The sequence below is a fragment of the Carlito syrichta genome, unplaced genomic scaffold (genome assembly GCF_000164805.1).
Source record: "Carlito syrichta isolate Samal-C Ts95f unplaced genomic scaffold, Tarsius_syrichta-2.0.1 Scaffold131799, whole genome shotgun sequence".
NCBI classification, from domain to species: Eukaryota; Metazoa; Chordata; class Mammalia; order Primates; family Tarsiidae; genus Carlito; species Carlito syrichta.
The window spans coordinates 166,903-180,387 of NW_007075895.1; the positions used below are offsets into that span (position 1 = coordinate 166,903).

General features: G+C 52.2%; 1 protein-coding gene across 2 annotated transcripts in view; it reads right to left on the reverse strand.

The window, feature by feature from the left end:
• The window catches only part of ANXA6 (annexin A6), a 52,087-nt gene that overhangs the window by 29,543 nt on the left and 9,059 nt on the right, over positions 1–13,485 (reverse strand). For both annotated transcript variants that reach the window (XM_008049314.2, XM_008049313.2), the window contains exons 3-11: positions 12,754–12,848; positions 11,836–11,949; positions 10,805–10,895; positions 9,270–9,349; positions 5,689–5,745; positions 4,442–4,535; positions 3,945–4,040; positions 2,809–2,867; positions 1,144–1,266 (exon numbers count right to left, since the gene is read on the reverse strand). In XM_008049314.2, coding sequence (XP_008047505.1) covers positions 1,144–1,266; positions 2,809–2,867; positions 3,945–4,040; positions 4,442–4,535; positions 5,689–5,745; positions 9,270–9,349; positions 10,805–10,895; positions 11,836–11,949; positions 12,754–12,848 — 809 coding nt within the window. The remainder of the gene's footprint in view (positions 1–1,143; positions 1,267–2,808; positions 2,868–3,944; positions 4,041–4,441; positions 4,536–5,688; positions 5,746–9,269; positions 9,350–10,804; positions 10,896–11,835; positions 11,950–12,753; positions 12,849–13,485) is intronic.

Consider the following 13,485-nt stretch of genomic DNA (forward strand, 5'->3'; position numbering starts at 1 on the left):
AAAAAAAAAAAAAAAAAAAAAAAAAAAAAGAAACACACTTCGGGGAACACAGCTTGGATCTCTTTCCCATAAAGCTCTTTTTTTTTTTTGAATTGGAGTCTCACTCTGTCACCCAGGCTGGAGTACAGTGACACGCTCATGGCCACTGCAGCCTCGACCTGCTGGGCTCCGGTGATCCTTCCACCTCAGCCTTCCAAGTAGCCGGAACTACAAGCAGACGCCACTACGCCTGGCTAATTTTTTGATTCATTGTAAAGATGAGGTTTTGCCAAGTTGCCCAGGCTGGCAATCCTCTCACCTCAGCCCCAAAAAAGTGCTGGGATTACAGGTGTGAGCCACTGCACCCAGCCTCTTTCCTGTAAGGCTTTTATTCCACTCATCCAAAAAGAAAAAAAGAGAAAACCCCCTAACGTTGCACTTGTCTCTTGTCTCTTGACAAAGCCTCATGGGCTGGACACCCAGAGTCACCCCCAGCCACCCGGCACCAGGCCAAGGGTGCTCCAACTAATGCCTTAAAATTTGCATTCTCAGCCGGGCTCGGTGGCTCGGCCTGTAATCCCGCACCTTTGGGAGGCTGAGGTGAGTGGATTGCCTGAGCCCGCAGGTTCGAGACCCGCCTGGGCAACTTGGTGAGACCTCATCTCTATAATAAATCAAAAATGAGCCGGGCGTGGTAGCGCGCGCCTGTAGTTCCAGCTACTCGGAAGGCTGAGGCGAAAGATCGCCAGAGCCCAGCAGGTCGAGGCTGCAGTGGCGGGGAGTGGCCACTGCACTCCAGTCTGGGCGACAGAGTGAGACTCCAGCTCAAAAAGAAAAAAAATTTGCATTCTCCGATGGCCCCACTTCTTCCAGGAGATGGTTACCCCACCCTGGACTCGGGACAGAGTGCTCACCCCTACTCAGCCTTCGCAACCCTCAGGATCCATCCCCTGCCTTGCTCTTTGGCCTGGCCTCTCACAAGCACACTGCCACTTGCTTTTCTGTCGAATTTCCTTAAATTCCTTGAATGTGCCTCAGGGCAGAGGCTCCTGGAATTCCTGAGACTCCCAGCACTCTAGGATGGTTCTTTTCTCCGGGGAGTGCCCCGGACCCTGGTCATGGCGGGAAGCCCCTGACCCGCACCCACCCCTCAGCCCTGCTGACCTTGATCATGCTGTACAGAGACTTCTCATACTTGGTCCGGAAGATCTCCCGGATGTCCAGCATGTCCAGCTCGCTACGGGAGACCATGATGCGGATCAGGGTGTTGTCCCGGGTCCCTAGGCCCTGGAAGACAAGTGGGTTGGGGAGCAGGGACTTGAGAGGAGGCCAGTGTGCCCACAGCCCCCAGCTTAGCTGGAAACACTATTTCAAAACAGAGTTAAAATTCAGAACAAAGGCCGGGCTTGGCGGCTCAGCCTGTAATCCCACGCTTTGGGAGGCTGAGGTGAGTGAATTGCCTGAGCCTGTGGATTCGAGACCTGTCTGGGCAACTTGGCGAGACCTCATCTCTACAATAAATCAAAAAAACTAGCCGAGTGTGGTAGTGCACGCCTGTACTTCTGATTACTTGGAAGGCTGAGGTGGAAGGATCGCTGGAGCCCAGCAGGGCAAGCCTGCGGTGGCCAGGAGTGTGCCACTGCACTACAGTCTGGGCAACAGAGTGAGACTCCAACTCAAAAAAAAAAAAAAGTCGGAACAAAAAAGGATCCTGTGTGTTCTTCTCTCCTCATACAGCATTTCCATCCTTGATCTTCCTTATAATTCTAGCACAATTTTGTAATTCCAAGCAATATACTTAGATGTGCACATCTTGGAACTTCATACTTGTTATGTCATGCCACTCTTGGTTGACACTGGGTTGTTTCCAGTTTTTTCCTAACACAGGCAATGCTGTGATTAGCACTCTTTTTTTTTTTTTTTTTTTTTTTGTAGGATCTCACTCTGTCACCCAGGCTGGAGTGCAGTGGCAGGGTCATGACCGCAAAGCCTTGACCTACTGGGTCAGGTGATCTTTCTGCCTCAGCCTTCCAAGTAGCTGGAACCACAGGAATGCACCACCGTGCCCGGTTGATTTTTTTGATTTATTGTAGAGATGAGGGCTTGCCAAATTGTCCAGGCTGGACTCGAACCTGTGGGCCTAGGCAACCCTCTCGCTTCTGCCTCCCAAAGTGCTGGGATTACAGATGTGAGCCACCATGCCCAGATGTGATGAGCACTCTTAGGGCCAAACACACAGGCAAGCGTTTCTGCAGGGCAGGCTGCCCAACCTCACTCTGGCTCTGGTGGACAGAGAACAGCTGACAGTCATTTTGCACTTTTGGGAGGCCAAGCAGGGCCAGGAAGGCCCAAACTTCTGGGCTTCTGACAGTAAATGACTGCGTTCATCTGCTCCAGTGTGCCATGGACATACCTTGGTTTCTGTGTGTCACACATGTCAAAACCTGGGTGGAGCCGTCGGGTAACAGGATGAGACCCATGAATCTTAGCAGACAAGACCAACATGTGTTACCAAGAGATCTCACCTACACATGCTGGTTAGTCAATACTGTAACAAGTGTGGGCTGCCAACCCTCCTGGCAGGACACATCAGGGCAGGCAGCTCGCTCTGACCAGTCGTGAGGTCAGGGCAGGTATGCAGGTGGGTGCTATGTGACCAGGCGGCATTCCAGGCTGATGCTCGCCTGGACACAACCCCACCACCGAGGTCAGTCCTGTGGCCACATCCAAAGGGCTCTCTTTGGCTGGTGAACCCCAAGGAGTACCAACAGTCCTGTGGGTGGGCAGAGCCCTTCCCCTAACCTCACAGACATCAACCCCACCACGCACCTTCATGGCCTTAAAGAGTCTCTCAGCAAAATACTCCGAGGTGCTCCGGATACATTTTACTGCAAAGAGGGAGAAAGGCGGGGGGTGTTATTATGGCTGCCTCGTAAGGGGCATGGGATGGCCTGACCCCTCCTTGAGGACCCCCGCTCAAATGCAGGAAGAGCTCCAGCTCCGGAGAGCCCCCAGCCCCACCCCCTTTTATCAAGAGCCAGGAAATAAAGAAATCAGATGAGGTGTTGAAATTTGAGTAGCCCATCTCAAGCGCCCACTTTTTCTTTCTGGTTCTTTCGGTTTCACAGGGAACCGAGCTGGGTCAGGAGCAGGGATGGGGGCAGGGGCTGGGGTGGAGGAGGAGAAAGTGTTTCTTTAGATTGGCTACACCAGAAGGTACTGATCACTGAATGACTCTGGATCCCGCTGGGTGATCACTTGCGACAGGGGTGGTGGGGGACAGCTCTGGGCGGGAAGATGAGGGGGGTGCAGGTCTCCCCCAAGAAAGATAAACACAGAACCTATCCCTGACTCAGACGCTGACTCTTGGAATGTCAGACTTGCCTCTGGGGTCAGGCAGTCCATCCTTCCTTCACAGATGAGGAAACTGAAGCCCAGCAAGGAGAAGTGACTTTATCCAAGTCAACAGCAAATTTGGGAGAAGGCCTGGGTTTGAATCTGGACTCCACCATTGACTAGTCAGCTCTTGGTGCCCCCAAATCATGACAGAATGACCCCTTGGCAAGGGACTAGCCTTGGTGAGACTTGGCTGTCTCATGTGTAAAATGGTAGTCATGGCAGTAGCAGCTCCTGGGCCTTCTTAAAAGATGAAACACTCAGTGCAGTGCACTGCAGATGCTCCACAGAAGTCCCCCACACTCAAGATCATGACTGTCTGACTCCAAGTTCAATGCTCCCTGTCCCCTGCCACAAGGCAGAAGAGAGTGAGGGGAGGCTGGCATGAGGCCCAACTGCCTTTCCTTCCTCGGCCTCAGCCATGCTGCCCTAGCTAAGCTTTAGAATTCATGGCCCATCTGATTTCTCCTCCTCCTTCTCCATGATTCCCCTTTTCCATCTTGGCCTCTTGTTCTTGGACCAGTGTCCCCAATCCCTTGGAGCTCCCAGGAATGCAAGTTCACACGTACCTACGGCCAGCATCAGCTTCTCAAAGTCCCCAGACAGCTCCCCTCGGATGCTGGCTTCGACTGGCTTCCCCGTGGTCTTCAGATACTCATCAAACACTGCATCAGACAGAGAGACAGGGACATCAGAGAGCATCCCCATGACCCCGGGAAGAAACTGGACTTCAAAGTGGTGGGTGTAGTGGCCAGGACTTGACTGCTCAACACGAAGCCAGGGCCAGTGCCTTGAAGGTGGCTGGAGTCACGCACAGACGAGTCTCCTAGGCTGGGGATGGACCATGCCTTGTCCTCCAGCACGAGACAGGCTGGCACTGAAGTAGGGCTGGGTGTTCTGTGAATGATGCTGGTGAGGAACCATGCATACCTCACCACTGATGATAAAATCTGGGCTGGTGTGTGGGTTGGGGATGGAGAGGCCATCATGTCCCATTCGTGTTAAAGAAAAGGAAAAGAGAAAGGATGCTTGGCGCCAGCCCAGGCGCAGTGTCTCTGGAGCTCACCCAGCCGGAGGTGCTGCTTGCTGCGGTTCCCCAGGATGTAGATGAACTGGGCTTCATCTGTCCCCCATTTCAGTTCCCCAGCCTCATATAGGTCCTGTAGGGGAAGAGACGGCACGTCACTGAAAGAGGGAACCTCAGGGACAGGACCGCTAGCCAACCTGATTCAGGACACACCAGTCATAGCTAGCTTCAGGACCTTTGCATACACGATCATGTGCCGCTCATTGACTGAGATGCACTCTGAGCAATACATCGCTAGGTAATTTTGTTGCTGTGCGAACATCACAGTGTCCTTACACAAATCTACATGGTGTAGCCGACTATAAACCCAGGCTAGGTGGCACAGCCTATTACTCCTAGGCTGTAAACCTGCACAGCGTTTCTGTACCGAATACTATACGCCACTGTAACACAGTGGTAAGCAGTCGTGTATCCAAACAAAGACAAGCACAGTAAAAATACGGTAAAGTAGTCTTACGGGACCACTGTCACGCATGCAGTTCATCACTGACTGAAGGAAACATCATTATGTGATACATGATCATATCTGTATGCCTTTCTTTCTTCCTTTCTATCTGAGAACACTCCTCATCCTTCAAGGACCAGAGCCAATGTCCCATTTTTTTTTTTTCCTCAAAGTACTTCCTGATTCCCCTAAGCAGAGTTCTCTTTCTCTCCTTTCCTCCCTCCTTCTCCTATAGCTTTCTGCTTCTTTATAACTTTGATCCGCTTTGTATTACCATGCTTTCTTCATACGTCTGTCTCCCCCTGTGCCTTGGGTTCCTCAGAGATAGGGATGGTCAGCATTCTCTGTATCGCCCTGCAGTGCGACTGGCGCACATGGGTGCTCCATACACCTGGCACATGCAGGGCACTGATGGAGAAGGTGTATGCTTCGTAAACACCTGACCCTCCTGGCTTCCTGACTTTGCTCATCAGTGACTCCCCAGTGCTTGGCAGAGTGCCCGCACTCAGCAGGTGTTTTATTTCAATAAACATCAGACTGCATAAATAAATGAACAGATGAACGTAAGCTCCCAAACACACTCTCCCCAACACCGCAGGCTATGTGCCTTTGAAAGAGAACAAATCTTTTCTTCAACCAAGCACCGTATACACGACAGCTGCGCAGGGCTATTTCCGGTACTGGATGCAGACAACTTCACCTACAGCCCTTCCAGGGTTTCAGCCTCCCCTCTCCAGACTTCTTTGCTACCTCATGGGGCCTGCAGGAGGTACTTGCTTACCTGGACGTCCTGCTGAACCAAGTCCTCGCTCACAACATCGTCCTCCTCCCTGGTTCCCTGGGCAGAGAAACAAGGGACATGTACTTCAAGTACTGCAGAGCCAGCAGGAAGCCTGGGAGCCAGAGTGAAGATGGGGAGGCCTGGGTGTGTCCAGGAGTAGTGACTGCCACCGGGTCAAGGTCACAGCATCTATTTTGTGCAGAATCATGGGGTCCCTCCCGCCAGCTGCTCCCTTCATCCTTGGGGTTGGGAATCCATCAGGGGAATCCCAAGAATAACCAGGGTCCTTCCAGGTGTCCCCAACCCAGGGGAAGCCAGAGGCTTGTCCCAAGGACATCTCTGAGGACAGGGCCCCAGGCACTATATGGTCCCTACCATAGGCCCTGGCATTGCCCACGACACCCTATGATGATGATTCCACAGGGGCAAAGTGTCTGCATATTTGATTCCATTAGGAGTTCCCATGCCTTAACCCAAAGAATCCCAATGAGGACGTGGACTTGGATTTGGGCTTGAGATCTGAGCTCCCGCTGCGAAGGCCCCAAATTCTACCAGTGCCCCTGTTGTTCTGCTCGAACCCCATACCTCATCTCAGAGGAGCTCAAAAACAGAGGATACTCAAAGGGAATAGGGCAGCCACCTAGGCTCTTTACTTGCATGGGCCGAGGCCTGCAGCTAGCCTGGGAAGGTCCATGCCCACGCCTTGTCCTCCTGGGTGGTGCATTTCAGGATCTCAAGCCCTCAGCTCTCTTTGGGACTGAGCAGAAGACAGCCAGCAGTCATGCTCTGCGCCACGCTGCCACTCATGGCTGGATGCTGAGGACGCAACACCCTTGACTCCGAGACACAGGGTGGGACTCTCGTCGCCAGAACAGGCAACTTTGAAAATAGGCAACAGCCACACTCCCCCACTCCTGAGGTAACACCCCAGCTGGCTGATATGGGTTGTTATAGTCACCAGAGGAGGATTAGGAAGAACTGGCATAACACGGGGAACGGAGACCAGGCGCAGTGGCTCATGCCTGTAATCCCAGCACTTTGGGAAGCTGAGGCAGGAGGATAGCTTGAGCCCAGGCGTTTGAGACCAGCCTGGGCAACATAGCAAGCACTCGTCTCTACCAAAAAATACAAAAACTAGCCGGGTGTGGGGGCACACGCCTGGAGTCCCAGCTATACTCAGGAGGCTGAGGCAGAAGGATTGCCTGAGCCCAGGAGGTAGAGGCTGCGGTGAGCTGTGGTTATGCCACTGCACTCCAGCCTGGGCAACGGAGTGAGACCCTGTCTCCAAAATAAAACAAAACAAAAAACAGAAATAGGGTAGAGAGGAAACAATGGCGGGTTAAATTATATATCAGGTTGACGCATAAATTTGTAGCATTTGTTTTTGGCGTGACAATATTGCAGTGTTGAGAGTTTGTTTATCGTTTGTCATTTGGAGTGACCAGGCTGTGCCTTGCATTTTGCAGAGTTGAAGAAAGTGAGTACTATTTGTGGACTAAAGAAGACAAAGTGTCAAGCGGAAATAAATGAACACTTCTGACATATTCCTGTTTGCGTTTGATAGAGTAAAGGTTGCAGAGGTGGCTCGAAACATTTGTGTCGTGTCTGGGGAGAATTGAGCCATTGGGGAAAGCACAGAAAAGGGTTTTGTTGTATCAAAGAAGCCCACTTTGACCTGATTGATTCTCCATGCTCAGGAAGACTATTGGGCTTTGATGAAGACTGTTTCAATGCTTCAATCCACCATAACCCACGTCTGTCAACCTGAGAATTGGCAAGGTTCAAAAATCAGGTGTGTGGATACCATGTGCTTTAAGCGCACACAAAAGAGGTCAACGGGGGGCCATTTGTGCTTCTTTGCATGCTTGTCATCAGTTAGCTTGTGAAAAACATCGATCCGTCTGGGTTCAGTGGCTCAGCCTATAATCACAGCGTTTTGGGAGACCGAGGTGAGTGGATTGCCTGAGCCCGCATGTTTGAGACAAGTTTGAGCAACTTGGTGAGACCTCATGTCTACAATAAAAAAAAAAAAAAAATTAGCCAGGCATGATAGTGCACACCTGTAGCTCTGGCTACTTGGAAGGTTGAGGCAGCAGGATCACCTGAGCTTAGCAGGTCCAGGGTGCGGTGGCTGTGAGTGTGCCACAGCACCCCAGGCTGGGCGACACAGTGAGACTCCAACTCCAAAAAAAAAAAGAAAGAAAAACATTGATCCTTCCTGTTCAGGATTGTCATTGGTGATAACAAATGGTACCTTTGTGTCCACATCAAAAAAAAAAGAAAGGGCTGAGCCCTAACAAAAAAGCAACTGCCCTTACAAAAGCTAGCATCCATCTACAGAAAACAATGGTATGCGTCTGGGGGGGACATGGAAGGCATCATGTACTACCAGTTGTTTCCCAGGCGTGTAACCATCACTGCTTGACATTTATTGCCAACAACTGACATGCCAAACAACCAGGAAGACTGCACCACGTGCTGCTACAGCAGACAACACATTCTGCTCACGTGACGAACACAGCTGTCCAGGAGCTTGAGTGGGGGTTCTTCCAAGTCCCCCATTTCTCCCTAGTCTTGTAACCCTCTGATTTCCACCTGTTCCACTCTCTATCTAACAATCTTCAAGGAAACTCCCTTGATAACGAAAATGCTCTTCCAACTTGGCTTGTCGACTTCTTTAACTCCAAATCAGCAAATTTCTTCAGGCGTGGAATTGAGAAACTGTCCCAGTGTTGGCAGACAGTTATGGATAATGCAGAAGGGATATATCATCAATTAGTCTCTGCCTTCTGTTCATCTCCAATGAGTGTAAAATGAAAACTTCTGCCACAACAAAAAAATGCTACAAACTTATGCACCCACCCAGTGGAAAGTGTCATAGAGGTTTGGTCCTGGGATCCAGGCTTCAGGCAACTGGACACCCGTTCCCAGTGCTTGTGGTCACTGAGGCTCCTACAGGGCCCGGCAGGTGATGTACACGTGCAGCTGGCAGGGAACACACACCTCAGTCACTGCAGCCATGCAGAATGCAGGCCGACTGCTACCAGAACTTCCAATGCATCAAAAGAACTCAGAAATCAAGTTTTTGAGCAAAATCTCAGTATTTCTAAAAGTTTGCAACTAACTCAAAGTTTTTGGGGATTTTTTTTGTGGAAAAATAAAGGAAAGAAATCAAATTTGGCAGGCTGAATCCAGCCACGGACACCAGGCTGCAGCTCTCACAGTTTCTTTCTGAAAGACTCCACAGTGGGCTGGGTGGGGGTAGCAGGGCTTGGATGTGGGTATACAACCAGGCAGCCCCAGAAATCCCACATCCCAGCCAGGTCCTCGCATGCGCCGTGGCTGCAGAAGCAGCGAGGGAGGGAAGCCAAGAGAGGAGGGGAGGGCACTCTGGAGGGAGGAAGGAGGTCTCAGAGGAGACATGCAGGCCCAAGAGGAGTGTGTGCCAGAGGGAACAGGGTCACCTGAATATGCCTGACCGTGCAGTCCAGGGAAGCTGACCAGACCCCCAGCTTCAGCCTCTATGCCCAGCGAGGGAGACAGAACTGCCCACTCCCAGGGAAAGCAGGCCCTGAGCCCACCTGGAGCAGGACCACAAGCATCTTCTGGAAGTGGCCAGAGGTGTCGCCGATGATGTCAGCCTCCAGATCTCGCTCATAAGCTGCAAGAAGAACACACGCTCTAGTCTCATCCCCAGAGATCCTGCAGCACTCAGAATGATCAGATATTTGTTGCCAATCCCCAAACCCAGGCCAAACAACCGCCATGGCACAAGCCAGGGGAATCCTCGCAGCCTGTGGTATTGACCGTGACGTGAGGTGATGGATTCTGTCCATGCTCCCTGTCCTGTCTCTACCATCCTCCTGGAGACACTGTCGTGTCTAGCCTGGGTAAGGCTGCGACATCCTGATGCCTCTCTGCTCACTTCTTCTCTCGCCCACATCAACCAGATGCCTGTCCTAAAGCCCATGTCTGACTATGACACTCCTTGACTTCTCATTGGACTCAGAATAAAACGGCATCTCGCCAGGCATGGTGGCTCACGCCTATAGTCCCGCTACTTAGGAGGCTGAGGTGGGAGGATCACCTGAGCTCAGGAGGTTGAGGCTGCAGGGAGCCATGATCATGACACTGCACTCCTGCCTGGGCAACAGAGTGAGAACTCAACTCAAAAAAGCAAAAACATCTCTCTTGGCCCACAAGGCTCTATGCGATGCTGCTGTCTTCCTCTCTGCCTCACACTGGCGCTGGGCTCATTTCTGCCTGAGGGCCTTTGGACCTGCCATTCCCTCTGCTGAAATGATATTCTCCCCATTCTTTTTTTTAAAAAAGAGATAGGTCTCACTCTGTGCTCAGGCTGGAGTGCAGTGGCACGATCATAGCTCCCTGCAGCTTGACTTCCCGGGCTCAAACGATACTCTCACCTCAGCCTCCCGAGTAGCGGAGACTACAGGCATGTGCCACCACATCCAACTTATTTTTTTAAAAATCTTTTCGTAGACACAAGATCTCACTGTGTTGCTCAGGCTGGTCTCAAAACTCCTAGCTTCAAGTGATCCTCCCACCTCAGCCTCCCAAAGTACTGGGGTTACAGGCGTGGGTCATGGTGCCTGGCCTCCCTACTCTTTTTTTTTTTTTTTAAGTGAGAAAACAGGATTTATTGAGAGGACAGAAAAGCCCTCACAGTGGGAGGGGACCTGAAGGGGTTGTCCTGGCCTCTCCACTCTTTATCCAACTGAGCTCAGTGCTTCTTCCCAGCACAGGCTCCCCTGACCTGTCTGAAGCTGGGCCTCCCTCCTGAAAGTTTGAGTCTTACTTGGCAGTTTCCTTATAACACTTAGCCACAGGGTGTCACATCATGGGCAGGTGTTTAAGAATACCTACAATAAGCAGGTGTTTGCTTATTGTAATTCCCTCATTACCTCCTTGCCTGTGAGCTCCAGGAGCCGGTCAGCTCAGAGCTCACACTGGACAGACAGAAGAGCTCACAGTGGTTAGATAGACGGGCAGGCCAACAGAGCAGAGGGAAGGAGGGAAGGTGGATGCAAGGTCTCAGCACCCACCCTCAGGCACCCTCCTTTGCCTCTGCGGGCCCTGAGACCTCCTCCTGTCTCACCATCTTTGTATGCTGCCACCAGCTGGTGCATCTGCTCGTTGGTCCGGGAAGCCAGGATCTCAATGAGGCACTTCTCGTCGGTGCCGATGCCCTGGGAAGGGGGAAGCGGCCATGAGTCAGAGCTGGGGTGGGGCCCCGAGCCAAACCAGAGCCTAGGAGTGGCCAGAACTGTGGCACTCCACTCAGAGGGCTCCCAGCTCTTGGAACCTGGTGCCTGGAGACTCCTAAGACTCCGGTTCAAGCCCTGCCTCTGCCAGTAACCTGCTCTGCGAATTCTCATTAAGAAATGATCTTTTGGGGCTTCAGTTTTCTCATCTGTGAACTGGAGATGACAGTCATTGCTCTGCCAAACTAACGGGGAGATGAGAAGGTCATAACCTCTCACACTGGGGTGCATCCGCTTATGAAATTAATTCATGCTTAATGGCTCATCGGAGGCAGCGATCATTCACTGTATAAACTGTAGAGTGCTAGATACACTTAAGGGCTTTTTACCTCTTTTTTCCTGGATGGCAACTCTCCAGCTCAGCCAGCCTGAGCTGGTCCTCATGGCTCAGTCAACACAGCTGTACAACTTTGGCCATCCTCTCCACTGCCTGAATGACCCCCACGCTCCTATCCACCCAATCCTCTCTGGGCTCTGGGGCTCAACTTGATTCTCTCATCTTCTAAGACACCCTCTCGAGCCACCCTGGGCCCAGGGCCTGACCATGCTGACCACCCTCAGTGTGCTGTGGCCTCAGGCCTCTTGGGCACCATCTGTCTCCATGTCCCGACGACCTGCTTCCTCAGATTATCAGCTCCTGGTGTGAGGTCTAGGCTGGGGCCTCTCTCGTGGGATCTGCCTCACATCGACATCTGTCCACATCTGTCTGTCTGCAGAACGCTGGGATGCCCCAGTGCCAAGGCTGAGGGCAAGCTGCCTCTTGGAGCAGGGCGCATCTTCTGAGTGGGTACGGGGCTCATCAGATGCCTGCTGTAGATTCCCCTATTCACCATGCCCCTCACTTCCATACACCCAAGCTCCCTACCGAGATGGCATCTTTAATTTCTTTGGCATCACTGTAGGCAAGTGGCCTCATCAGGCCCACAATCAGCCGCTCAAACTTGCCCGTCAGCTCATACTTCAAGTCAGCGATGAGGTCCTGGGGGACAGGGAGAGGAGACAGAAGAGGAAGGGACAACTAGTTACAAGGACAAGAATTACATTTGGGGCAGATGCAGTGGCTCACACCTGTAATCCTAGCACTTTGGGAGGCTGAGGCAAGTGGATTGCCTGAGCCTGCGGGTTCGAGACCCACCCAGGCAACTTGACAAGACCTCGTCTCTACAATAAATCAAAAATTAGCCGGGCATGGTAGCACGGGTCTGTAGTTCCAGCTACTTGGAAGGCTAAGGCAGAAGGATCGCCGGAGCCCAGCAGGTGGAGGCTGCAGTGGCTGGGAGCGTGCCATTGCACTCTAGCCTAGGTGACAGAGCGAGATGCCAACTCAAAAAAAAAAAAAGAAAAAAGAATAATACTAAAATAATTACATATAGTGAGCGCTCCTTTGGGCAGACACTGGGCTACCAATGAACCGTCACCCTTGGGGTATGTATCCTCACCAACCTTAAGAAACAGGCTCAGAGACACCAGGTAACTTGCCCCAAGTCACGCAGCTAGCAAACAGCTGTACAGGGTCAAGCTCACAGCACATGCCCCCTGCCCCATGCCTGTTTCCTTATTTACTGTATGTCTCTCCAACTAGCCAGGAGTCCACAGAGTTGACACCTCATAGATTTCCTCTGCCAGCACCGCCTAACCCTAGCATAAGCCCAGCACACAGGAGCCAGGTAAGTTGTCAGCAGGAAGCTGACCTGGAGTAGGATACGCCGCCAAGGCCCTGAATGCACACACAGGTGAATGAAATCACGCCCCCCCCCCCCCCCCCTGCTGTCACCATGGTTACCTTGCCGTAGAGTGACTTATAGCTCTGGCAAACCTCCTGCCTCTGCCTGTTGCTCCGGGTCGTGATCAGCTCCAGTATGGCCTCCTTGTCACTGCCTGGAAGAGGGGAGGGCACCCATCACCCTATGCACCCAGCCTCCAGGAAGCCCACCAGAGCTGCTTCCTTCCCTGGACACAGGCCCAGCGACTCCTGCAGTCCTCAGTACCGACCTTCTGTTTACGAGGTGCTGGTGACAGGTCTATAGGGACCTAGTAAGTCGTCACCGAGAGGGGTTTACAGCACACATGCTATCTGAGCTCAGAGGGCCACGATCCAGCTCTTCACCGAACAGATATGGAAACTGAGGCCCAGAGAGGGAGAGGGAATCACCCAAGGTCTCACAAGGAGCCCTGTTTAGAAAACCTAGGTGGGTTCTAACCCAGCCCAGGATTCTTTCAGTCACAAAACAACATAGGACATAAGCACTGAATTCAGGGCAGTGGCTCCCCGGGGAAAGGTGGGGTGATGTCATCAGGGGCCTCCAGGGAGGCTTCAGCTACACGATGAAGCTCTACTTCTTTTTTTTTTGAGTCGGAGTCTCACTCTGTTGCCCAGACTGGAGTGCAGTGGCCGCTCCCGGCAACCGCAGCCTCGGCCTGCTGGGCTCCGGCGATCCTTCCGCCTCAGCCTTCCAAGTAGCCGGAATTACAGGCATGCGCTACCACGCCCAGCTGATTTTTTGATTTATCTGTA